The 26,193-nt window shown below is 42.2% G+C and overlaps 1 protein-coding gene across 5 annotated transcripts in view; it reads left to right on the top strand.

Annotated features, from left to right (window-relative positions):
- Positions 1 to 1,741: 1,741 nt before the first annotated feature.
- Positions 1,742 to 26,193, top strand: part of ppp1r12a (protein phosphatase 1, regulatory subunit 12A) — a 54,739-nt gene continuing 30,287 nt past the window's right edge. For all 5 annotated transcript variants that reach the window (XM_083934774.1, XM_083934773.1, XM_083934772.1 and 2 more), the window contains exons 1-2: positions 1,742 to 2,046; positions 23,765 to 23,895. In XM_083934774.1, the coding sequence (XP_083790900.1) occupies positions 1,810 to 2,046; positions 23,765 to 23,895 (368 nt within the window). In that variant the 5' untranslated portion in view covers positions 1,742 to 1,809. The remainder of the gene's footprint in view (positions 2,047 to 23,764; positions 23,896 to 26,193) is intronic.

Genomic DNA, 26,193 nt, shown 5'->3' with positions numbered 1-26,193 from the left:
CCAACCATAACACATGGCGGTGACCAAATAAAAAACACTTTATGCCTGGCCACCGTGTTTTTACTCCAGGTTGAGCTGGACCACCCTGGTGCTCGAGTCCACTAGACATTCCTAGCACCTCAAGTGTTACCGATCAAATCATTACAGGTACTTTGTGGTAGCAAGACTTTTATTTCCCCACGGAGAGCAATATGTTTTTATTAAATGTCAACTGAACTTGTCACGCACGACGGTTGGAATAGCGGTTTCATTTAATGTGTTTGTAAGAAAGGGGAAAACCTCGCACATTTGAAATGTTTAGTTAGCATGGCATTTCCTTGAACGAAAATAAAAAGGGAAAGTCACCCCTGTTAAGAAAAATAATACTCTAGCAATTTGGAACAATACCTGTTGACAAATGACATTTGGGATTTCATTTGATGGATGTGTTTGGAAGAAAGGGGAAAACACCTCAAATGAAAGAGTTAGCATGACATTTCCTTGAATGATAAAAGAGCAACAGGTATATATATAGTCAGGAGGGTCACAATTTAATGATAATACAATTAATAAAAGTGAAATGCACCTAAAATCTATATATTTAAATGATATATATATATATATATATATATATATATATATATATATATATATATATATATATATATGGAGGTTCAGTTTTTGGTTTTCAATAGTCATATTGAGAATGTTTGGCTTTTACTATCCACCTGTGAAATAAAAAATGGGGCAGTTATTGTCCTTTTTTAAATATAAAGCAGGAGGACTAGGTGCATATGCAGAAGACCCGGAAACGCTGACCAATCAGAGCAGACTGGGCTTTTTGAGGAGGGGGCTGGATGGGCGGGGGGGTTTAAAGAGACAGGTACAAAAGCATAGCGTTTAAGACAGATGGTGAATACAGGTGTATTCAGACGGACAGTATGAGAATCATCAAAAATATAACTAAACAATATCTGTGTATAAACTGTGAAACTTCACACAAACCACCTACAATACGTTTTGCACATTCCACACAAAACTGCAAAACTTCTTGTTGTTTTTAACTGTTAAATTGTACATACTTTGTTATATATGTTACAGTATGTGTTTTCATATTTCATGGCAATGTTTCTAGTTATGTTCTTGACTATAGTGGCCTATAGCCTGCTGGGTCTGTCTGACGTTCCTGCCTGTTATAGGGAAGGTTTTCGTTGCCACCGTACTCTATGGGGGAATTGTTGGGTCTATGTAAATCATAAATAAGTCATTCAGTGTGGTCTATACCTAGTCTGTAAAGTGTCCTGAGATAACTTTTGTTATGATTTGGCACTATAAATAAAATGTATTGAATTGATTTTATCATTTTGAATCGCTGTGCTCTTGGAACACCAAGGCAAATTCCTTGTATGTGAAACGTAAACACCTTTCTGATTATGATAAAAAAAATATATATAATATAATAAATGATCCCTCACTAAAAATGACTTTTGAGCTAGCTGAAAGTGGTGTAATATGTTCAAGTACTCTTGTTTTATGTGGTCTACAGAGTCTATAAGGGATTACCCTGCTCACTCCCTTCATAATCTGTTGATGATGACGTTATACTGCAGCTCCTGAGCTCCAGATCTCGCGAGATTGTGGAAAACAATCCACACGCCCTCTCTCTCCCTCTCTCTCTCTCGCTCTCTCTCTCTCGGCTCTCCCCCCTCCTTCTCCTCCTCCAGCCCTCCCTTCCCACGCCCCAGTGCGCTGTGGGATAGTGGCACTATAAAGTATATCCTCTCTCGGCGAAGAAAAGATAAGAAGCACCACCGAGACACTAGGAGGGGGATGAAGATGGCGGACGCCAAGCAAAAGAGGAACGAGCAACTGAAGCGGTGGCTGGGCTCGGAAACGGACCAGGAGCCTCCCGTGCTGAAGAAGAAGAAGACGAAGGTGAAGTTCGACGATGGCGCCGTGTTTCTGGCCGCTTGCTCGAGCGGCGATACCGAGGAGGTGCTGCGAATGCTTGACCGGGGCGCCGACATCAACTACGCCAATGTAGACGGTCTCACCGCCCTCCACCAGGTTTGTGTGTTAAGCCCGGTGTTGACATCACGCCACTCGGACACTGCCAACGGCATCGTTTACACACAATTGTCTAGCATTTGCTTTCTGTGGAACACCTGTCAAATGGAAGCCATTCTCATCCCCGTTGTTTACCTTACCGGGCACAACCGTCTCTTTTGTTACTTAATGTCAGAACAGTGCTAACCGTGCATGCAATGTGTCAGTTAGCAACAACGTTTAAAACAGCTTCGCCATCGGGGACTACTTTTTGTCCCAGTAAATAGCCCTATAAGACCCCTCAGTCGGTGTGGGCGCAGTCTAATTGCTGCAACTGCTGCTGCACTTTCTAATTGTAATTCGCTTTTATGTTGTGAAATACCATCAAACTTAACAGCCAACTAATGCGATTTTATGGCTCACTGATACTGATACGGGTTGCTGGTAATGTTGTCACTGATTGAGGCACTCATTGTGGGGGAAACTAAGTCCACAACGATGGCTACAGCAGTAAAAAGTGGTCTTGTTGATAAAAACCCTCCACCGGCTACTCTCTGGAGGAAGCAGAAGCTAACGTTCGCTAGCGTTGCTTGGTTACAACGGCTTTCGATTACAGGCCAATGTTCGCCCCGTGAGGTCTTAACTCTATACGACATGTTCCGCAATACACACATTGTTGACAGCAGTAGTTGATATATTAGTTAAAATGTGATTTAAGTGGCACACCATTTCAGTACGGAATGTATGCTAACGCTACATTAGCAGGGCAAGCTACCTGTCGCTAGCTGTTGTTATGGAGGTTTAAGCTAAGGTTAATTCATTCGTCAGCTATCTGGAGAAGCGACACTAGCGGGTAACTTTATGTCTGCAAATGTGGCGTTTGGTGACTTTGGTCATTTAGGTTTTTTTTTGCCATTTGGCTGGAATGCCAGCAGTGCTAATAAGCTAACTATTTACCCTCCTAACCACGGTATCTACGTTGAACTAGCCTCCGTACGTTGAACTAGCCTCCGTACTTTGAGAGCTAAATAATGAAAATGGCTGTCCCTGGTCGGTAACGCCAAGTGCTACACTGTTTACATGAAGCATATATATGAAAGTACCCATGGTTAAATGTCTGATTTTCAAGATTGCGTCAAACACCGGTCCCTGTGATTCAGACATTATGGTAGCTTGTAGGTGCAGTTGCAGAAAGGAGAGTCATGATAAGTCGGGTTGAGTGATGTGTACTGTACATATTTGCTTACAATTTAAATAGCTGCAATGTGGGTTTCGGACTGCTTCAGTGTACGTTGTGAATACTTGGAGTCTAGTTAAGGATTCGTTTGTATTGTTTCATCCTCTGCTAATGTTTCAGATGTGACCTCATTGCTTTCTACCATTTTACTGTTAAATAACAATACCTGGGGAAATATTAGTATGATTCCTTTTGAGATATACACTTTTGTGTTATTGCAACTAGTGACATTTGTGCCAAATGAAATACCATTATAGTATGTTAACTTGATCAGCTGCTGCAAATCAAAACATACTTCTCTTCAGTATTAAATACCAATCAAATAGTTATATTTATTGCATAGTTAAATGTAAAGAGTGTGACATTTGTGCCCGGGATATTGCAGTTATGTGTGTCTACCTTAGACCTCTGAGCAGCAGGACACCCCAGGTACCGTGTTATAAACATATCAAAGGTCCAGTTATCGCTGGTGAAAGAAACATTTACACAGTTTCATTCTTAGCACCAGTAAGGATGCTTTCTCACTCTATTTGTGTGGATAGCAAGTGCTTAAAGGATCTAAGAATTATTGAAAGGACTCTTGAATTTAATTCTTACAATAATACAAGCATAGATTTCCAGTGATGTCACCTCATTACTCATGTCTACAACTGCAGTGTTAGTAAGCCTAAGTACTGCAAAGTGCATCACCGTGCTACATGGCACATTGTTGTTGCACCTAAACTTAGAAGCGGTATTTCTGCGATGGGTAATTAGCTTTTATCTTTAGACGATGCATTTATTTTATTTGTGGTAATGTTTTTCTGTGTGCTTATCATGGTGTTGTTAAATCTACCGTTCTTTATGCTCACAGTCTGCTATAACAAAATCAGGAATTGGCATAGCCCCCCTGTGCAAAATCATTGCGGGGAAACATTGCCTTTTGTTGGGCTGATGTCCAGTGATGAGCTACAGTGAGGAAAGGATTTTCAGTGCCGCTCTCCAGAACTAACCATCTCTGAAGACGAGCTGTTTGTGTGTATGTGTGTGTGTGTTGTTGGCCAACATGTGATCCAGGGATTTTGGGGGTCTTAAAGGAGTTGAAGAAGGCAATATAGATGTTTTAAAGTGTCAATCCTAGAGTTGCAGCGAGGTCAAGGTGATGATAGTCTCCATAGATGAAGTGAAAGGGGGATGAACACTCAGTCATATGATGTCTCTGTTGTGCTTTCTTTATTGGTTTTAGACTTTAAACTCCTAAGCATAACATTGCATGATTTTGTGAAACTAACAAGTTTTGCATCTGAAAAAAATATACACCACAAGGAATTTTGACAGTTTAAGTTTGTGCAACAAACTGCACTGCCCTATTCTGTTAAATGGCTGACCTCTGGCTTTGTTGTGAAGTGTGTCATCTTGTTACATGAGGTCTCAGTCCACACTGGTCGCAGCAATATCACTCCCAATGCTGGTGACCGATGCAGGGTTATAAATAACCACTACCACAAGTTCTCCTAACTGGGTTTGAGGAGATGATACTAAGTTTGGGTATGACTCAGAGTCTGTAGCTCTGCTTTGTAGTGCAGCCCTGGCATAATCTCACATTTAGGGTAGATATTGTGTCGTTATGTGAGTCAGGGGCCTTCTGTCACTTAAAGAATGACTTGTTGCAGAAGGACCCGTAAACATTTATTTTCTGTTGTTGCCTCTATGATGTGATTCCTGATGAATACCATTACCGCCCCCTTGCACATATGGACGTTGTTAGTGACGAGGTTTGGAGAATTAACCAATTATAATCTGTTGAATTTAATGTTTTTGTTGCATGCCAGGGTAAAGAGTGTGAATTTATATAGCATCAATTCTTTGATGTGAATAACTGAGACAGATTGGTGCGCCCAAACGCAGACTGCATGGATTTCAGGTGGACGGTAAAGAGGATGTACAATCGAATGAGGGGTTCAGCAGACAAGTGGAGATTCCAGATCTCGTTGGCTAAACTCGTCTCAGAGGGTAGCATTCCTAGTCCCGTCGTCCTAGCCTTTGCATTCCTCACATGACAGTCGCTGGAAACCATGGCAAAGAGAGAGCCGAGCAGACATTCCTCAGCTGTCACCTAAACCCCTCCCCTCTAGTCACTCTCTGTCCGACTTGCCTCTCCTCATACAATGCCAAGGCGCAGCTGACTGTTGCCCACTGAGCTCCATCAAGGCAATTAGTGCGGAGGTAACCGGGGCTTGTCGCTTCACACAAGAAAATCTCCACACTGACCCACACCTGAACTTTTTGTCTTTCGCATACACAGCCTTTACTGATCCCCAGGACTGAGGTGACAAGACTCAGCCCAGCTTAACATGTCAGAGTGGGGCATTACAATGCCTTTGCTCTGTTGACATTACACACCCTCATTATGGCCCTGAAGTCTATGAACATTATCTTGCACTGTCTCCATGACAACGACTCAGGCAAGGTTGCTAGTCACTTGTGTTGGTGGATTTGCATGTACTGAGTGGGAGTTGCATAACATACTGAACAGCGAAAGAGTCTTTGGCAGTGCTCAGCAGTTTGAAATGAGAATCAACTTCATGAATTTAGTAATGGAACAATTATAGAGCATGTGGTGGAAGATGGTGAGGTGGCTGTTTCTTCTCATCCAGACCAGCACCAGTCATATTAACACATTACATAATTGCTGTGGATCTCACTACAACCCCAACCCTGAGATTCGCAGCTGTGCCTGAGGCTCGCAGTTGGCCAGTGAGAAGGGGCAAAAAAGAAATGCCTTTGACATGTCCCTGTCCTCCTGATAGAGGCATCATCCTACAGACCCCAAGCCTCCTGTCTTTCTGTCCGAGGAAGAAAATCCCGCCATCTCATGTAGAGAGGCCCCTCGGCTAAGACAATTAAAACGTCACATTGCATTACATATCCCCCCCTGTTTCTCTCACCTGCTTTGCAAGCCTATACAACAGGTTGGTGACTCTGCCAGGGCCTTTAGTTGCCTGCATCCCAGATCGGATGACTGTTGGATAAAGACTGCATAGAATTACATATTCTGAAGGAGAGATTAAATGCACAGTGCTGTTAAATGTGTACTGTGTAGAGTTGTACTAAATGTGGCCCAAAATGAGCTCAGACGAGAAGGCAATGCTCTTTTGCATGCTGGGTCAATTAGGAATCATATTAGGTACATTCGCACAAAGCATTATCAATCTGCTGCCTTTTGGTATGGTAGTGAGAGTTTTTTTTTCCAGATAAATGAAAGTTTTTATTGCTACACATTTGTTGAGACTAGCATTGAGTCCTTTTATATTAATTTATTGTTTAACACCCACGTCCAGTTCGTTTAGACGTCACTCAGCTTGACTTTTAAGTGCAGCTTTTCAATCTGTATTTTGTCAGTTGTTCAAGTGTCAGTGAGTAGTCGTGCACTCGTGAGGCAAATGTGTGATCTGTGATATTAGGATGTAGAAAGCGACTTGACTACATTGCACCAGGGGGCTTTGGTGTGTGGTGCGGACTATCTGGCATGTGCAGAGCCAACATACCTGTTTATTTTATTGGATTCATGCAAAGAGCTAGTCTCTCAGCTGCTGCTTCTGACGTAACCAGCTGAAGAGTTATTGGTGGGTACATGGGCTTTACAGTCAGCATGTGAAAGGTGAACTGCATTTGAAATGTTGGCTCTATGGAGTGAAACTGTATCGTTGACTTTTTATGGTAAATTACTCCTGTATTTAGGCTGTAACAGGATATCCATGCTCCACACTTAATGCCCATACTGTCTTCAGGCATTTGATATCGGACCATTTTAGAAAAAGTCTGGTTTCACATCACTTTTCTTGCAAAAGGTTGCACACGGCCCTCCGGGTTCTTTGTTATGGTTTAAGACTGTCTTACAGTAGCAGCCAGTCACTCATGCATCTCTAACATAATGCAGAATACATTAAGATGCAACTTAATAATTCATAGGCTGGAATCTAGACAGTCTAGATTTTATTGTTCTTTGTCTAGCAGGAAGAGTTAACTGCCAGCCCTCCTTGGTTGTGATTAGCCATGGTCTATTGTCATGTTTTGGTATTTTGTTGTGGTGGTTAATACTATTTAGACCTAATTACTGTTGTCCATTTGATTTATGATTGTTTATCATTCTCATCATCATCGTTTGATATTTCAGTTCTGTTCCAAAGCAGAAACCTTCTGTTCTACGCTTAAAAGACGAATCATTATTTAATTTAATTGTATCTCATTTAGCCTCGGTGCCCTTATTCATTTTGATGATAAATGATCAGCTCCTTAAACGGCACCGCAGAGGCTACAGTGAAGAACATATTATAGCATCATGAATTTATTAACCGCATGAACCAAAACAGGTCTTGCAGAAGTAAGTTGTAACCTATCTATTGAGTCCAAACAGATGGTAGGAGCAACATTAGGAATACAAGAAAGAAACCATGTTTGGATCAATATGGATTAAAGCTGACCTAATCTTGACACAGCAGCAGGAACGATGATGGATGTGCGGTCTAAGGAATGTTTTATTCGTTTTACTGCCACCCCATTTCCATTTAAAAAAAAAAATCAAGCCCCAGCTGGTTTGTGTGACTAGCACTGAAGTTGTTAAGTAACTTTACACAGTTAAGCACCAATGAGTGTCATGTCCCCGTGCGCGGCTTTGTGTGTTTTGAGACGGTGTGGTTGTACTGTAAATGCACGAGTATGAGATAAACATGATAAGCCCAATTTAACATCTTATATAAAGTAAAGGTCATGCAGTGCAATGCTGAATTCCAGTCTGCAGTGAATCACTGTAATGCTATTGTAACCTCAGCGGGCTGATGACTGAGGGCGTTCATTTTAGAATCAGCGCCCCAGAACATGTGTAAATTACCTGTGTATAATTGGCAGGTCTGTCCTTGTCAAGCTGTCCTCGCTCATGGTTTCATTCAGCCTTTCTACCAACCCCATAATCAACAGCAGGAAGTCCTTGTGGTGTTTGTGCGCCAATGCTTTGCAACATGCCAGGTCAACTGCTGATTGTGACACGTCGATGTTGTTTTCCTTGCACAGTGTGTCACGTTAACTTTTATGTCTTTGAAAAAAAAGGAGAGCCGCTGTGTAAGCTCAATGGGTTGGACGGCTTTTAAATGAACATATGTCAGGGAATACATAGTAAATTTGTCTCCAGTGAGAGATTGTGTATTTCTATCTCACTGAGTTTGCTTATACAAGAACATACATGAAACTACAAAGCATTTAAGGAAAGGACAGTAGTAGACTTTTCCTCTAAAACTCAAATCACGCATGCCCCAGTTCATTCTGGTCTGCATGGATTCTATGCATCCCAACGCTGTCTATGACACTGCTGTGATAACGCAGAACAGGGATAAAATGTCAAAGGCATCCCCACCAGAGGACCAGGAACAGTGCGGGTTCTCTGAAGTATGTCAGATGAGCTTTGCTGCAGGTTGGAACTGGTTCACCTGGGGTCGTAAGGAAAATTCCTCAGTAGAGTTAACCTGCTGCCACGTGTATGATCTGTGCTGACTTGACGGCATGTCGTTGGACACGGACTTGACCTTGCCCAAAAGCACATTTGATGTGCTCCAGGGGTGATTTTCTTTATGGCCCACTTAGCTTTTTAGCCAGATGACATTTTTACACCGCCATACCATGGCAATACTAACTGCTGGATATAGATTTTACGAAAAGGAGAAGTTGATTTCAAACTAAAGGCTATTTAGCCGGTTTCACGGAGGAACTGTGGATGATGTCAATTGTTCAAAGTTGCCCCTTCACACATGTAGCACTCAACAGGAGATTGTCTGTGTCAGACACGTTGTTACTTACTGGAGATACTCTGTTTGGTTTAGGGGAGGAGTGGCGCCTGGACAGAGAAGGCGGGAAGCATGGCATGACACGGATTACACCGCAATCACGTAGCCAGTTTGTAATTTAGTGATAAACAAAATGTGTCTTTTGCTTTTCATTTAATTTGTCTCATGATTTCAACGTCAGCCTTTACTGAAAAAATCGTTGCGTCTTCAGTTCGACATTTTCGTTTCATTCTTTGTGTAAATCATCCTTCCTTTTCACCCTTGGAGGTTTGTTTGCTTCGGTAAACTCGAACATTTGCATTCTCAAATACAGCTCCGCCGGATAATTTCAGGTTTGCAATACAGTACACCCCCATGCATTAGGCAGTAGCTTCTATTGCTGCATCGTGAAACTGTTCAAGAGGTTGATGAGAAATAAAATGCAGCCCATAGGTGACTCGACGGGGAACCGTAGGGTCGCCGATTCGAGTCCCTGTGTGGATCATGAATGGAGTGTGGACTGATGGCAGGAGAGGTGCTTGTTCATCCCCTAGGCTGTGCCTTGGTGCTGTAAGCAAGGCACCGAACCCCCAACTGCTCTGGGGCGCCGATCCATTTGGATCTCCATTAATTGCATGTATATAGGTCCTGTGTGTGTGTGTGTGTGTGTGTGTGTGTGTGTGTGTGTGTGTGTGTGTGTGTGTGTGTGTGTGTGTGTGTGTGTGTGTGTGTGTGTGTGTGTGTGTGTGTGTGTGTGTGTGTGTGTGTGTGTGTGTGTGTGTGTGTGTGTGTGTGTGTGTGTGTGTGTGTGTGTGTGTGTGTGTGTGTGTGTGTGTGTGTGTGTGTGTGTGTGTGTGTGTGTGTGTGTGTGTGTGTGTGTGTGTGTGTGTGTGTGTGTGTGTGTGTGTGTGTGTGTGTGTGTGTGTGTGTGTGTGTGTGTGTGTGTGTGTGTGTGTGTGTGTGTGTGTGTGTGTGTGTGTGTGTGTGTGTGTGTGTGTGTGTGTGTGTGTGTGTGTGTGTGTGTGTGTGTGTGTGTGTGTCCTGAATAATATAATACGAGAAAGGTGAAAAAATGTAATTTCTTCTTGCTGGATTAATAAAGGAATTATTCTTCCTCTGCTTTAAACACATTAATGCCCCCCACTCTTCTTCTGCCTTAAACACATTCATGCCCTCCACTTGCTTTGCTGTCTGTCCCCACTTTTCCAAGCCATGCATAGTATTGAGCTGCTGTGAAATGTTTGCAGGATGACTTTAGCTTGTTTTTTTCCCCCCCGCCCTGTGGCACATAGTGTCTATCTTCTACTTAAGCCAGGTCTTCTTCAAGCCACCCTGCTGTTGTTTGCTTGGCGGCAGTCACATGTCTCACGCCGACTGTTTTTTATGAGCTGTTTTTGAACTGAAAACACCTGGACCCAGAGACCGTGAATTCCTCATTGTCTTGCAGAGCTGCGAGTACAATTAAGGCAGAGAGCGCATGCATGTCCGTTTGTTGTCTGTGGGAGGGTGAGGTTACATTCTTTCCATTTATTCCCAAAATGGCTGAATCTTCAGCTGGTGAAATGAGAGATAGAGGTGAACATGGTGATTGGTCCATTATTCACAATCTACACTTTGTGTTATTGTTCAGCCAGGACACACACAGCATGATATCCTTACATTCTCAGTTGGGAAGTGTATTGGCTCATTGTTGCTTACTGTATATCAGACAATAGCTTACTGTATTTTTGAAAATGCATCGCGATATCATTACTCTGTTGCTAATTTCACAGTTGCAATTAATGACATATTTCTAGTCAGGAAAATACCTATTCCGCAAACTGGCATATATCACCAGTAAAAATAACTGTACCACTACAACATTGGCTTTTAAAGCTAATGTCAGCTAATAGAGATGGAGCCATATATTAGCTCATTGTCCTAAGTATAAGACTCTTTCTTTACACTTAATTGGCATTGATTTTTGTTAACGCTGATCCACGAGTGGCCATGAGATTGAATGAACCTGCTGCCTGTCGTGATGCTTACCCCATTAGTGTTCTTGAGATTAAGCACATGCGAGGGATGCTCTTCCCAAAGAACAGCAGTGTCAGTAAATGGAGCCTGGACCATGAACGTGTGAGTACTTTGGCTTGTAAGTATGGCCCTTGTGTTTGCTAGAGGGCGGTGTTATTTCCGTCCGTAGCTCATGATTTTGAATAATCCACAATGCTTTTAAACGTTGTTGCACGCCAAATGTGCCCCACTGGACAATAAAAAAAAGTTGCTGGGGAAGGAAGATGAGTGTGCTTTTACTCACATTAGCATTTCCTGGTGTCATAAATGTCAACAAAGGATTTATATAATATATTCTCTCTTTTAACATTAATCTTGATAACATAGATTGAACTAGAAGTGGTAATAAAATATATGCTTTTGTTCATCATAAAGGGAAAACAAATCATACAATGACATACAAGACTGACTGCAAAAAAGGGACATGATGAAATTAAGTCAGTACAGTGCATTCAAACAAAATTAATCTCCATGTTTTATAGAGCATAAATGTCAGGTCACTGGATCCAATCAAGCAATGATGTTAATAGACTGTTAAATGAATAATTAATGAACCACAACCACTCGTGCTATGACACAGTCAAGTTACGATCCTCAAGGGCTACGCTCCATGTCGTTTTATAGATCATATTAAGTACGATTTTGGCTGTGCGGTAATCTTCTTCAGTGATTCATTGATGACTGACTGATTCATCACGGTTTTGTGTTTACAATCCATCTACAGTATATCAACTGACAATGTGCATAGAAGCGGCACATAATGTGTCATCTTTGGGGCCTCGGCTGCATGTTATGTACGTTTTAAGCAGCTGCCCTTAATTATACGTAGTTTACTGATGTGGCTACTCATCAAATAAGGAAGTTGCATACAATTATCATTTATGTCCTTTGTGCCTTATTCAGGTTATTTGAAGGACAGTAAAAATGGATGCCCTCGTGCTGTGCGTTTTCAGGCACCATGACTCGGGGAGGAAGGGGGGGTATTGCTCGTCTTTCCTTACTGAGGAGATGGTGATGGTAGGAGGGATCAGGGTGTTGGAGATTTCAGGCCAGAAAGGAACAGGAAGTGGCTGTTTATTTTTCTCATTTCCTCTTTGAGGCTCCACTAGTGAGCCTGCTTCTTCCACTCGCTTTTCTTTTAGTTCTGACATAGACACATGTACACACGTGTAAGCATACAGATATCTGCACTGCCTTGCTTAATGATTTAATATCAGGCAAACAAATGCGTTCTCTTCTGCTTTTTACATCGTGTGTTGTGGTGGATTCAATTGATTTTTTTTTTAAACCTGTTTCTCATATGGAGATGACGGAGGTCAACATTTTATCTGTATAAAATTGCCTTAAATTTTATCTGGGGCGGCACAATAGAGGAAAAGAAAGTAGAAATTACTGTATTGTCAAGTGCAGATTTGGTCTTTTGGTGACAGTGTAGTAGCAGTACAGCGTATGTTGTATAGCTACAAAAAGCAATCGATTAGCTGTCAATTTAAAAAATATATTTTCATCATCAATCGGTTTGAGTAAGTTTTAAGTTTCTGTGAAAGTGAAATTCTGCTTTAAAGCTGCTCTATGAAACTGAATATCGTTTGAGTTGTGGGGAAAACAAGTTCTTGGGCTTTAGGAAACACTGATTGACATTTTCCACAATTTTCTGAACCTTTTAACAGACAAAACAACCAATTGATCAAACTAGGAAAAAATCGACAATGAATAGAATCGTTGGTTTCAGCCCTAATGTGTTGTGGTGCCTCGTTGCTCTAGTGACAATCCATATTTGTGTTGGTAATGGCTATAAATTGGTAGAATGCCTGCTGGGCAGACCCTGGCACCCACACTATCCATTTAACCTCTTGGGCTCACAGCCTGTTGGCATGAGCGGTGAAAGTGCCAGTACGCTGGGGGAAGGGGGGGCGGTGCACTGTGGACCATACTCAATGCCTCTTTAGTAGACTGACTGTCAGTAACTGCTGACTGAGCTATCTACTGTCCTCCGTATAGTAGCCTCCACATAAGGGTCCTATTATATGGAAATATCAACGAAGGTCGTATTCTGCCATCTCTCCGTGGCTATCTGCCCTCTCGCCTTCGGACCCCGCACATGGAAACTAATTTGGCTGTCAAGTGGGGCTATTGTTTTGGCTGCTGTGCAAAAGCCCAAGTGAACCATACAGTTGCAATCTCGCCGGCATTTCCCCCTCCCCTCTTCCTCAATCCTGGTCTTCTTTTTCCATGGGAATCCCAGGGCCATATATGGTCGTCCTCAGTAGCAGCAACAGCAGTTAGAGCTCTGAAGGCAGAGGCCGTGTGTTTGCATGTGTATGTAGTCTGGTTACAGCTCCCAACAGGGCTCATCTAGTGGAGGGACCCAGCTGGTCGCCCTGCAGCGCTCTAACCCTCCCCCTCGTACCCTCTGGCCTCATGAACCCTGCCAATAGCACAGGAGCTGTGAGCCCTTTGTCTCAGTTGTAAACACACACAGACGTACACCTTACAGAATGAACATTCAAGCTAAAACCTCTCACACAAGTATACAATTAATAAACCTTGTGTCATGCTTTTTAATTTTTTTTTATTCATGTCTGGTTTGTTTTATTTCCTCTATACATTTTATCTTTTTCCACCACATCTCTCATTAACTGGACGGATCTGTTTCACACACACACACACACACACACACACACACACACACACACACACACACACACACACACACACACACACACACACACACACACACACACACACACACACACACACACACACACACACACATATATATGTAAACGCAGACACATAATGCACTCATACGTACATGCAGGCGGTAAGAAGGAATTCCTTTTGTGGAAGTGGCTGCGCGCCTCTGAGCCGATGACGTAGCCTGAGAGGAGTGGCCAAAGCGCTCATGCCTGAAGCCCCAAGGCTAGGGGTATTACTTATCTGGGAATTTCTCCACTGGTATGCTCGTCCAGGGCCTTGCTGCTTACTGGTTAGGTGGCTGCAGAATGAAGTTTTACTACTATAGGGAGAGGGTGAAGAGTAAAGTAAGAAAGAGCCAGTTTTGAGCTCCAGAAGAAGCTGTTTTGTTGTCAACACTGAGGAAAAACAAAAAGTCAGTGTTACTAAGCTTTATTGTGGATTACCTAACCTTATATTCTGAAAACCAACAAGCCTCTTGTTTTATTTTCACCATTTGCACATGTAATATTTGAGAAACCTAACACCTTAATAACAAAATAAAGTCGTGGCTCTCCCCACCGCACACACACACACACACACACACACACACACACACACACACACACACACACACACACACACACACACACACACACACACACACACACACACACACACACACACATCACACAAAGAAGAACAGTGGAAAGGGCTTACTGAAGGCACCAGATGATCGCAAGGGATGGCAAAAATTAGCAAGTGAAGTGTGTGTTTGCTAATGTTTTCTTAGAGAGAGTAGTGGTGATATCACCCTTCTCCATATGCCAAGGTGATTTAAAGGGCACTGACTGTCTTGCGGTTGTGTAGGTGCTTTGATCCCAGCCAAACTCCTGATCACAATCGAAGCGAGTGTGACTCGAGCCTTTTTTGCGCCTTGGTGGTTTGAACAGCTGTTCCCCCATCATTGTGATGCTCTCTTGGTTTTGTTGCTGTTGTAGTTTTACATTAAGTAAATGTAGCATAATCCACAGAAATCCATGAGGGGAGCTTTCATTGGGACTATTTATTCAGTGGAGGGTTCGGTTTTCCTTATGAAAACTGTTGACAGTGAGGTCCGTGGGTTTTCCTGAGGAGCTGGACATTGTTTCTGAAAAGACGTGTCTCTGTTGAGTTGAGAATGACAGTATCCCATGATTGAGCACCACAAACCAAAGCTCGCCACCATTAGCAAATAAAGCCCCAAACTATGTGCACGTATAGAGAGAATAAAGGGTAAAAGGGGTGATGAAAGCTACGCTCAGGGTAACCCTCAATAGGGGGAGGAATGATTCTCAAAGTCCACAGTTCAGACCTCAGTTCTGAGTCACATTTCAGTCCGTAGCATGTTTTATTAGGAGGAGGAGTATAAACAATAAAAATGGTAATACATGATAATATGGACTGAGACTCACGGCTAACAGTTTGATATCTGAGAAACTTTACGTCTCGTTTTAATACGTTCCTATAATACAGCTTTAAAAAGCACTAAGCAGAGACTTGCAGTTGTTTAAAATCATGCTTTGAGTGAGTTGTTTGTCCCAAGATTTTGTCTATATGTCAGACAATGAAAACCTTTATCTATAACCGTATGAGTGTATAAAGTAGAGAGCCACATAACTGATGCACCGCTACCAAAAGCTTTGTTGAGTTTATTTGAGCATTTTTTTAGAAAAGGTGATGCTGATGAGCTTGAACTTATTTTTGTGTTTATGTGTTTTTGATGTGATGTGTGTACAGTGTTTATGGGATCATAAGAGTCACAGTCTGAATTAAAGCAGATTTTATGGAGTACCCATGACGGTTCTCATGACATTCCTTTCCGCACGGGCCTACTGTTGTCAGTCATGGGTATTATCGTGGCTGTGCACTATTGTGACTGTCATTTTAGGATAGATGCTAGCACAATTGAGTTAGCTTGCTGTGCCACTGAGTTCCCTGCCACTCTCAGCAGTAAAATGGGCAGCTTTCTGCAGGGTGCTTGAGTTGGCCATCTGAGGGTGCTACTAAAGGAAGTCAAGGAGGGGAGGGGTCTTAAAGTGTCTCCTTGATGTGGAGTGCTGCTAAATTAAGCTCGGAGCTCTCTGCACGATGGCCCGGGAGGTTAAAAAAAAATTCTACCCTTTTTTTTACACACACAGTAGCTGCACCCCTATTACTATAGCATGAAGAATGAAGTATTTTGTCTGGGGTGTCAGACTTGTCTTTCTGAAGTGAAGCATGTGGTGCAAAATTTCTAAATGTTGTAATTGTCTTCTGTGTGTATGTGTTGAGCCACTTAAGTTCCTGTTAACAAAGACTGAAGCCCATGACCTTTGCGATGGAGGTTTGTGTAAATGTAAAGCACACAGACGGAAACATTAAGGGTCGATACACTTGTTACAGTGTTGTAGCGAGTAAATGCACCAACACAATATTTAAACATCACAAGTGCAACAAATCGTATATGTTATAAAGTGATTGCCACTTGTGCCAAATGAAGCTGCAGAGCAGGAAGACCCATATACTGGTTCCCAGACAGCTACAACAGCAGCACAGAGAGAGTTGTGTATTAGACGAGGATGTTGTGTCTGCGTTGCTTCACTGTTGTAGGGGTGTAAATGGTTACTAATTGTGACACTCCTCCTAATGCTCTCCTTCAATCTATTTTCAATTTTCAGCTTCACATCATAAGATGCATTTGTCACCTGTTGCCCTTAGGAAAAGTTTTTATTAAAGTAAATTATTAGAATAGAAAGCAGGTAAGGACCAAGCTTGTAGGATACATCTTGTATACATAAGCATGCACACGTCCACCCGTCAGCTGCAGATACACAAAGAGAATCTAATTCTGTGGGACATCGTATTCAATTAAAGATGTAAAAGTATTTTTTTTATATATATAGAAGCCATAAAAGGTCATGAGAGTCTTTTGAATAACAGTTAAGTCATGCCTTTTTTCATGATGCTCCTTTCAACATTACTTTTTTGATGTTGTCTCACAGTGGTTTGCTCTTTACGCTGCCTTCAGGGGCTGTTCGAGCAACCCCCGTGTGCTTTAAAATGAAGTCTTTTCTCTATTTATTTATGTTTCTTTCAAAAGACTGACAGGGCCTGAACCCATGTTCTCTTTTTGGCTTTGTTGTCGTGGCAACAGACCGGCCTCCTTTCTTAGGTGCACGTCATGGGTGCATTTTTGGGCCCGCTCCGAGAATGGCTAAGTCCATCTTCTTTTTGCGGCGCTAGTAGGGAGTAGGGCTTGAATGCCTCTATATTATTTCAGGATTAGACCGGTGCATATGGTAGACACTGTATTGTTTCTATCCTAATCTTGCCCATATTTATCCCCACTGGCCTGGGAGGGTTTATTAAATTATTCTCTTGATAGTGCATAGAGTCATCCCCACACGGGTGCAGTTAATTGATGATTGTCTAAAGTGGGAGATGCGTAAATGGAGTATACACGGCGCTACTTTTATTTACCTTTCTGTTTTAGGAATTTGTTGACGTGCAACTGTACTTTTGTTTTAATATGACAAGTCAACATGAACAGCACTGACAAGGTATTTTGCATTTAACAAGAATTTATAACCACTATTTATCTAGCAAGGTTTGGCCTGATGACATGTAAATGTTTGCCGGAGCTAACAGTTTGCTTTTCACTTGTAAGGCCAGTATGTGTATGTTTTTGCGTCATGTTTCCTTGAGACAGGTTACTCTTTCCTGCTCTTTCATAAAGTGCCCCTGGAGTCCATCTTTTTTTTCTCGACTATTAAAAGCTGACTGTCCAGTGACGTCTGGCTGATGTTTATTTTAATGCGCTCTACACTAGCTCATAAACACAGACACGTTTTGTGATTTAGAGCTAATGTTTTGAAGAGTTGAAAAAGAACATGAAGCGGTCCTGAGTTGTGAAATAAGCTGCTAAGTGGTCTGTCACAACCTCAAGTATCAAATAGGCTCTGTTGAAGCATTACAGTAGATCCCGCTACACTTTGCATTCCTACAATATAAACTTTAGATAGCCTGTGGTATTACGTTTCCACTTTACGGCACTGTTAAGTGTCGATTTCAGGCTTCAGTTTTTCCCTCTGTTAGATTGGACGGACTATTTCTCTTACCACCAAGGAAATGTTTTAATCATGCCTACTTTCTGTAGATTATGGATTTTTTTTTTTTTATCAGTTAAGACCTTTGACTCCCATTGGCCACAGTTAATATCTTTGTAATTTCAATTAATTCCTAATTGAAGATGAGTGATTTTCCCTGATTTTCTTGTTCTACTGCAAACCAAATCCCACAAAGCCTAATGGAGCTGTTTACAGAAGCTAACCCACACAATGCACATGAAACGCTATCAACCAATCAAAAGGAACATCATGTGTCCATTGATTAGGTTAGTACTTTATTCCCTTTTCTTTCCTTTTACTGTTACGTCAACTTCCCAGAAGCCTGTGTTTCCATTAGAGAGGTCCTTTTATCAGGAAGGATTGACAGGATACGTTAAGTGATATCTAACGTGCTGCCACATGGAGTTTGGCAAGTCAATATTTCTTTCTCTTAATCAATGCACCAACCTTGGCTCTCTCAGGTTTACTATATGTGTGACATTGTAACTTTAAGGTTGAATTAAATGTACATGGATATGTGGAGCAGACCTTAGTATCATCATCGATCCTGCAATACAGTACATTTATCATCACAATGGAAATTAGGAATCAACTACAGTCCCATCAGTTTTTTTTGGAGGGTAGAAATTAAAAGTTTGCGAGTGTAAATCACAACTTTTATCACGTTATGATATTATATCGGTTCCTTGGATAACAATAAGATATTTGCCAAAAGTCTGCCACGGTACGATCGATAATAAACTATATCATCTGCCCATTTAACACAAACGGTTACATTTAAATCAACTCACGGAAAGCAGCTAAAATAGGATTTGACATTCATATGACATTTGATTTTATTACTGAGCGCTTCCAGACATTAAAATGACAACAAACAAACTATTCTTTTTAATAAAAACGACCATGAAACGGGATAAAGTCGAAAATATTGAGTTTTTTGTCTTTGAATGGATATATTGATCCAGATCGATGTACTGTTACAGCCCTGTTACCAATGTGGTGGCCGATATAGTGAACGTTTGAGCTGGAATGAAAATAGGCCTTTTCTATGTGTATTGTGCCCAGATTTTGCACCGACATAACTCTGCAAATGTGCCCAGAAAGCTGCTTTCTTAAACAAGTAACTTTATTAAAGAATACTGAACATCCCTACACGTTCAGTATTAGTCAACTGCTGACCATTTAAAAAAATACAAATAAAATAAACAGCTATATGACACATTTTTAAATCACGTAAAATTGTTTCCTGCACTAAAAAACAGCTTTCAAATCTATAGATGGTTGTCTTTAAAAGCCAACCGTAGATACATTTTGCCCTCTTTAAGTGTAGCATACGTTGTATCCGTATGACTTTCTATTGTAGTTTAGCAGGCATTGCGGGTATTGTGTATTTGAGGTAGTCGGGTTTGGTTAATTTCATGGCTTCGTCCTACTCCTACCGCGTAGCGCCGTCCATCTTATTACCTTCATGCTTAACAAGGCCTCCTGTCTTCTCCCCCTCTCAGGCACACTGGCTAAACAGGTTTAAATGGCAACATGTCTGCTTGAGAGTGAGTCATAAAATGTCTGAATACTACGAGCACAGCACACATCCTATATGTCATCATTGGCCTGGTTGGGATGTGTGGGACAGGATTAAGGCCCACAATGTTTCTTAATATAGCTTCAATTAATAGTCATGTTCCCCTCCTCTACTGTCTGTCTGACTCACTCCCTCTGCCTGCTGTTAGATATGAAACACTTTGTCTTTTTAGATTTATATAAACTATGTAGGTGTATGAAAAATCCATCATGTGTAGTGCATACGAAGAGGACTCAACCATGCGCTAGAAACAAAAAGGATGCCAGGCTACTTTCTCTTGACTCTCCTGTCCCCCTGGCCAAGCAATCTGCATACTCTTGATGCAGGCTGTCACTCTGGCACCTGTCAGCCACACACAATTACAGCCATTAAGGGATTACCTTTGTTGGGCTCCAATAGCTGCTGGGAGGAGCCAGTGGAGGGAGGCTGGTGACGCAACCGAAAAAGGGGAGGTCACAGCCAGCGCTGCGTTCGCCTTAAGGGGCTTGTTTCCATTCTTAGAGGAGTAGAAGACTTTGAAGAGATAATAAGTGTGTGGGGAATGACTGAGGGGGAGGATTAAGAGGAGGGCATGGAGGACAGTTTTCAGATGAGAGAAAGCACAAAGCTGTAACAATCCCTTTTCTTCGATCCCATGACGGCAGTCAAAAAAGGAAAGTCAGCGCAGTGTACACGTAAAAGTACACTAACTCAAGGAGGTGTTTGCTCGCATCACCTGATGTTAAAAGTGGACTTGCACTGCAAAAAACACAGATGGTGCCTGTCTCTCAGCCAACATGCACATTTCTTCAGGGTACCTGCACAAAAAGAAATGACCAGTCAGGATTCTGTATTTACGATTCAAGAAACAAACTGTGCACAGACAATACAGAGTACTGTCTAGTCTGCGATTTAAAACAGGGCTGCAACTAGTGATCATCGTTTACTCTCGCGTTAATCGATTAGTTGTTTGATCCTCAAATGTCATGCCTTGTCCACAACTCAAAGATATTCACAGTACTGTCATAAAGGACTAAAGAAACCAGAAAATATTCACATTTAAAAAACTGGGATTCAAAAAAAACTAAACGGCACAATGCAGAGTAAGCATCGTCTCTGTTGCCAGTTCAACTTCCACCAGTGCCTCTTGTCTTTATTTCGAAACTCACTAGAACATAAAATGCATTATAATGAATCTCTGGAGGACAACATGTGAATGTGACCAAAGAGTTCGATTTCCCGTGAAAAATAACCTCGAATCCTCCGGTGCCCTCAGAGGGGAAAAAATAATACTCATCATTAAACCTGTGAATATTCACATTTGTCCAGGTCATTGTTATCCCCAAAGCAATTTCAGTCAACAGCAACTGGGCTCGGTTATTTGTCCAGGGAAGACGTTTCACCTCTGGGTACATGAACAGATGAATCCTCTTGGATGAGAGGTGAAACGTCTTCCTAGACAAATACTCATCATAATGTGAGCAAGGGGCTATGATGTAGTGGCTGGACTTCTGTTGTTTAGAAGTCGTGAGTGTCCCGCTACTTTTATTGGCGCCTTTGCTGACATTACCAAATTGTGGAGTTGGATGGAGAACACAAGCTGCCATGTGTTGGCACAGCGCAGTCCCATAATTTGCAAATGATGGTGACGTCCAGCTCACAAACCCTCGAGGGTGACATTTCACTAGTGATGAGAGCTGCAGCACTGTCAAAGCAATACAGTGTATTGCGTTGTTGTCAGATGAAGCCAGTCTGTTAACAAGTCCATCTGCACCTTAAGGAACTCTTTGCCTCTTAGCTCCCCCACACACACACACACAACCAAATCATACACACACACATACATACACACACACACTGTCAGATAAGCTCAGTGAGGCCTTTGCAGGCACTCTTCAGCTCTGGCCATGTACGGCGTTGTAAACGGCCCAAATTTGGACAAGGATTCCACCCAGATAGTCGTGTGCCCTGAACGTGAGGCCGCTGTGTGTTCATGTGTATCTGTTTCTCTTGTCAACGCTGTCGTTGTCATAGCAACCCCAGGAGAAAGAGCGAGGCAGTCCAGGCACAGTGTTCAGTGATGGGAGTGATGGGATTGGGCTAGCAAAGTTTGGTTTTGATAATGCTTCAGTGTGAATCGCTCTCTACTGATTATTTACTACAACAGCTGTCACTCATGCGTGTTTGATCTACATATCAGTTCATACCCGTTGAGCGTTTTGCGTGTTTGATAACGGCAGAAATGCTTGAGAAGAAAGATTTGTGCTTTTTTTCCCCCACTTGAGGACTTTGTTTTAGACCACTGCTTTGAAGGTCAACTTCTTTTTGATTTCAGTTAACTTCTTAACCACGGGGCTCTTCAGTGTCCACTGCAGACTCTCCATTTCTGCTTTTGTCTGTCTTGTTTTGGATGTTGAGCAGAAATGTAACCTCCTTGACGTCTTACTCCCTCTCTGTGTGCTTTTTAAAAGAAATATTAAGTATGCAACTGTATCGAACCAACAAGATCTTATGAAATATTTGCTTAATTATGCACAGATATGACCAAAGAGTGTTCTTGGTATCAATTAGGCTAGTCAAAAATTGTATAATCGTGTTTGTCTGCAAAACATCAGTGATTAGCGACAGTACTGTCATGGATCGGCTTGTGGTGCAGGTTCTTGGCAGAGCATTGCCAAAACCATTTTTTTTGGGGGGGGTGCACTGCCTCCTTCAGTAGACTGTAGACCAAATAGAAGAGACAGGAAATGAGGAGCCAACGATTGGCGACGACATACACTAAGGATGTTGCAGTTGCATAGTTAGTGTACCACCTAGGCCACCATTATCGCCTTAACGACAGACTCTTTGCTCGGCTTTACACAATGTTTTTATTCAAATGTATCATGCAGAAATCCATAGGCTTTCCACTGGTTTTGATTGATTATAGGTCATCTAATAACATATTTGCCTTTTTTAAGCCTTGCTTGTAAAGGTCTAAAGATAAATAAAGTGTCAATTCCTCTTCTCTTTAACTAACATTTGATTGGTAAACAGTCAAGTGCTGATCATATGCTCAACAGAAAGTCAAAGTACGCCCACCCTGGTGCAAATGATTTCACAATGTCAAATAAAATCATATAATCTCCCACTTCCTCTGTCAGAAGATCTTAAATTAGATCCCTCCCGCTTGCAGCTGCTATTTATTTCTGTGGGTACTTTTGTTTTCACTGTTTTCATTTATTGTTTGCTGTCTGGGGTTTCAGAAAACTATTATACAACAAAATTGACAGTGTGAAGAAAATTAAGACTTTGGTGACCGTCTGGGATGTGTCGGTCATTATCAGACATGCGTGATGTATTTTTGGGTGGTCTGCCACTTTTCAACCCAGTGTTTTGACTTCCCTTTGACTGCATGCCATGAAATTACATTAGGAAAATCGGAGATGTCCTCTGCCAAAACATTTAGTGAACCCTTTCCACAGCCTGGATGATGCCAGTGGCTGTACCACTCACCCCAGCAAGCGTAGTCTTACGTCTGACCCTAACTGAGGCATTTTAATGGTTTTGCTTGTATTTAAATTTTCCTTAAAGCGCTCCGGTTTCCTCTCCCATCTAATGGCACGTCTGCTAGGGTCATCCTCCTGTCCTTAACCCAGAGACGGGCCTAAGATCTGTAGCTTGTCCCCAGCACCAGAGAACAGCAAAGTTCCTAATGATGTGGATTCATTAAATGAAGAGGACAGACTCTGGGGCCAAAATCTGCTGGCAAATGAAGCTGTTTTACTTTTTGCTCAACCACAGATGTGAATTTAATTGAGTGATTCATCAGCTGCTCAGTAAGAGAAGAGCATACGGTGTGTTTGTGGTTATTTCAGTGGTTTGATGTATCATGCGTACGAAAGTTTTTGGCAGAATGCTTAAGTAAAAGCAGTCTTTTTTTAATTTTTAAGATGAATTCTCTTACTTCCTGCATAAAGCACATAGGCACAGCACCTCAATGCCTCCATCAGCAGTACTATGTTATGTGGTATTTCAAGTCCCCCCGCTATGTGCAGGCATTTTGGGAATGCTCCGGCTGCCAAAATTCCCAAACAATTCTGGACGCGCATGGCAATCTATCAGATGCAGTGCAATGCTCCTCTCATGAAAGCAGTTTGTAACTTTAGCACAGGCCATTCCACTGTTCTAAGTTCATGTGCATGTGTGCAGGGCAGGTCACGCTCTATGCTTCCCTACGGTGGCCTGACTCCCCTTCTCTCTGTCTCTCCCTCTCTTTTCCTCTCAGGCATGCATTGATGACAATGTTGACATGGTGACTTTCCTGGTGGAGCATGGAGCCGGCATCAACCAGCCTGACAATGAGGGCTGGATCCCCCTCCACGCTGCAGCCTCCTGCGGATATCTAGACATAGCAGAGTAAGTATTGAGAGGCCTGTTGACAAGCCAGTTTCTCAGAAGCAGTAGTATCTGTTTCATCAGGTTTGATTACCGCAGAGTCATCCTTACATCCTGTTTTGTATCTGGCCTATTCTAAGTAAATTGTTTTAACTGCAGCACTGCTCATTTAACCTTCCAGTTCAGTTTGTGTGAAAATATCTGAGCTGGAGGTCAGTAAGGTTACTTTTTTAAAGGTCCAGCTGCTACTATACAATTTAATTTGTATTGTCGAGCACAAAGAGATAGAGATATTGGAAACTATTGTGTTTTATTCTCTCTAAAGTCCAAAACAAACCAAAGGGAAACTGTGACCCAAAGAACACAAATCGAATCGTGGGCTCGTTGAACTGTTGCACCCGTAGCTTAACACGCCAGAATCAACACATCAATAGCCATCGTTTTCAGAAGCACACACAGTTCTTGTCACATTTTGACAGAAGCGGTGGCTGATCTGATTAGCTCAGGCACACATTGTTAGAGTGATGTAATCAAATATTGAGAGATCAGGCCACTATCTGGAATGGAGCTCTAGAGTTGCACTGTAGTATTTTCTTGCCCCTTGTCCTTTTCAGGTAAGAAGACTGCTCACAGGGCACAGAACACAACACAGAGATGTTATCAGAGGATATTTAAACAGGCTAAAGGGGGCTAAAGGAGCTCAGTTGTACTCATTGTTCAGCATATTGGGAGTGTGCTGTGACCTGCTTTACTTCTGTGTTACAATACAGGAACCTGGCTGCAGATTAATCCACACTATTGATGTTTTCCCAAAAAGTAACAAGTGCATCTGGATGTAGGAAGATAAACATGTGGCTTAAATGTCCGCAACATTTTTGAGAAACTTGCTAACTTCTCAGACTGCAGCAAGTATGAGCCCAGTAGGCCCCACGAACACAGCATCAGCACTGGGCTAGTATTACAGAAAACAAGAAGTTTTTTGTGTCACATAATGAATGAAAAGGTCAAGTGGTTGGCCTGATTTGAGTGACTAATGGAGACATCATGTCATAGAGAGAAACTCCACAACCTGATGTGGGTGGCGAGCTCTCAGTAGACCCATTTTAATCCCAGCATCCTCATTCACAATAATGGGAACTCCAAAGCAGGACCATGTCTCAAAGCCCCTGGTGTCACCACAGCCATCTAATGGAAGGGTTGGTTAACAATCCCTGTGGGACTCCAGGCCACAAAGCCATCAGACCTAGTAAAGCTGGCCCAAAATAGGCGGAATAGAAAGTCCAATCAAGGAGATATAAAACAAATGAAAAGTAACTGCAGTCAGTCAGTTGCAATTTAGGGGGAAGTCATAAGTGCTGAGCCTGTCTCAAGTGGTGTGTTGGCCTAATGAGAAGGGCCTGAGACACACCGCAGCTTTAATTGGAAGCAGCTGAAGTCAAGATGTTGAATGGGTAAAACGTCAATGCTGGTGGGAGACAAAGATATAAACGGTTAAATCACTTAGTAGCCTTGAATACAGGGTTAAATGCATAGTTTGGTTGTGTGCTATTATTCGGTAAATTACTGTTCTTGTAAATGGAGTCTGGTGTCTTTGACAAGACCATAGAAAATGGTTTCAGCCCCCTGGAACCTCCAGACCTCCACCTACCGGATGGACCTGCCGACTGGACCTACCAACTATCAGAGCAGTGAAATGTGTGACTTGTGAGTTCGGGACTGGTGACCTCCTGTGTGGTTGGCCCGCCAAAGGTTCTGGTCCGGTGGAAAGAAATCTGTCTAAATGTGAGAAAGGCCAGATGCATCTGCCAGAGCAAATAAAACCTGAGCTCAGCAGATTCATCTGGTTCCCAGGGGAGAGTCCTCTAGTACTGAGCATCGGAAAGGTAGCAATGAATGCTTCCATTGCATCCCTAGTTGCAGTTATTTACTCCAAGACTTGCATTCATGGTCCGGCTATTCATTCTGGGGAAAAATTCTCTTATTTAAAATGTTTTTATCCCAGCACTGTACATTGAGTAAGCCAGACTACTATAAGACACAGTGGACGATAGTATAAAACAGAGAGAGTAATAAACATCCATGCCACACGCCTGTCTGGATTTGTGCCACTCTTTGTTCAAACTCCTCTTTTTCTTTATTATTTAGGTGTGGCATGTTCACTCTGTTTGCGAAGCCTGAGGAAAACCCCTCTGCAACACACTGCATGACTTAGGTGTCACTAGCACCTTACTTATTTGAACATGTACCATGGTTGTTTACCTTTTTCATATAGTGAGTGCTAAACGCCACTAAAAGGCTTGTGCGTTCCACTCTCTATTT

The sequence above is a fragment of the Echiichthys vipera genome, assembly GCF_963691815.1.
Source record: "Echiichthys vipera genome assembly, chromosome: 20".
Lineage (NCBI taxonomy): Eukaryota > Metazoa > Chordata > Actinopteri > Perciformes > Trachinidae > Echiichthys > Echiichthys vipera.
This window is presented reverse-complemented; position numbering and strand designations above follow the sequence as displayed.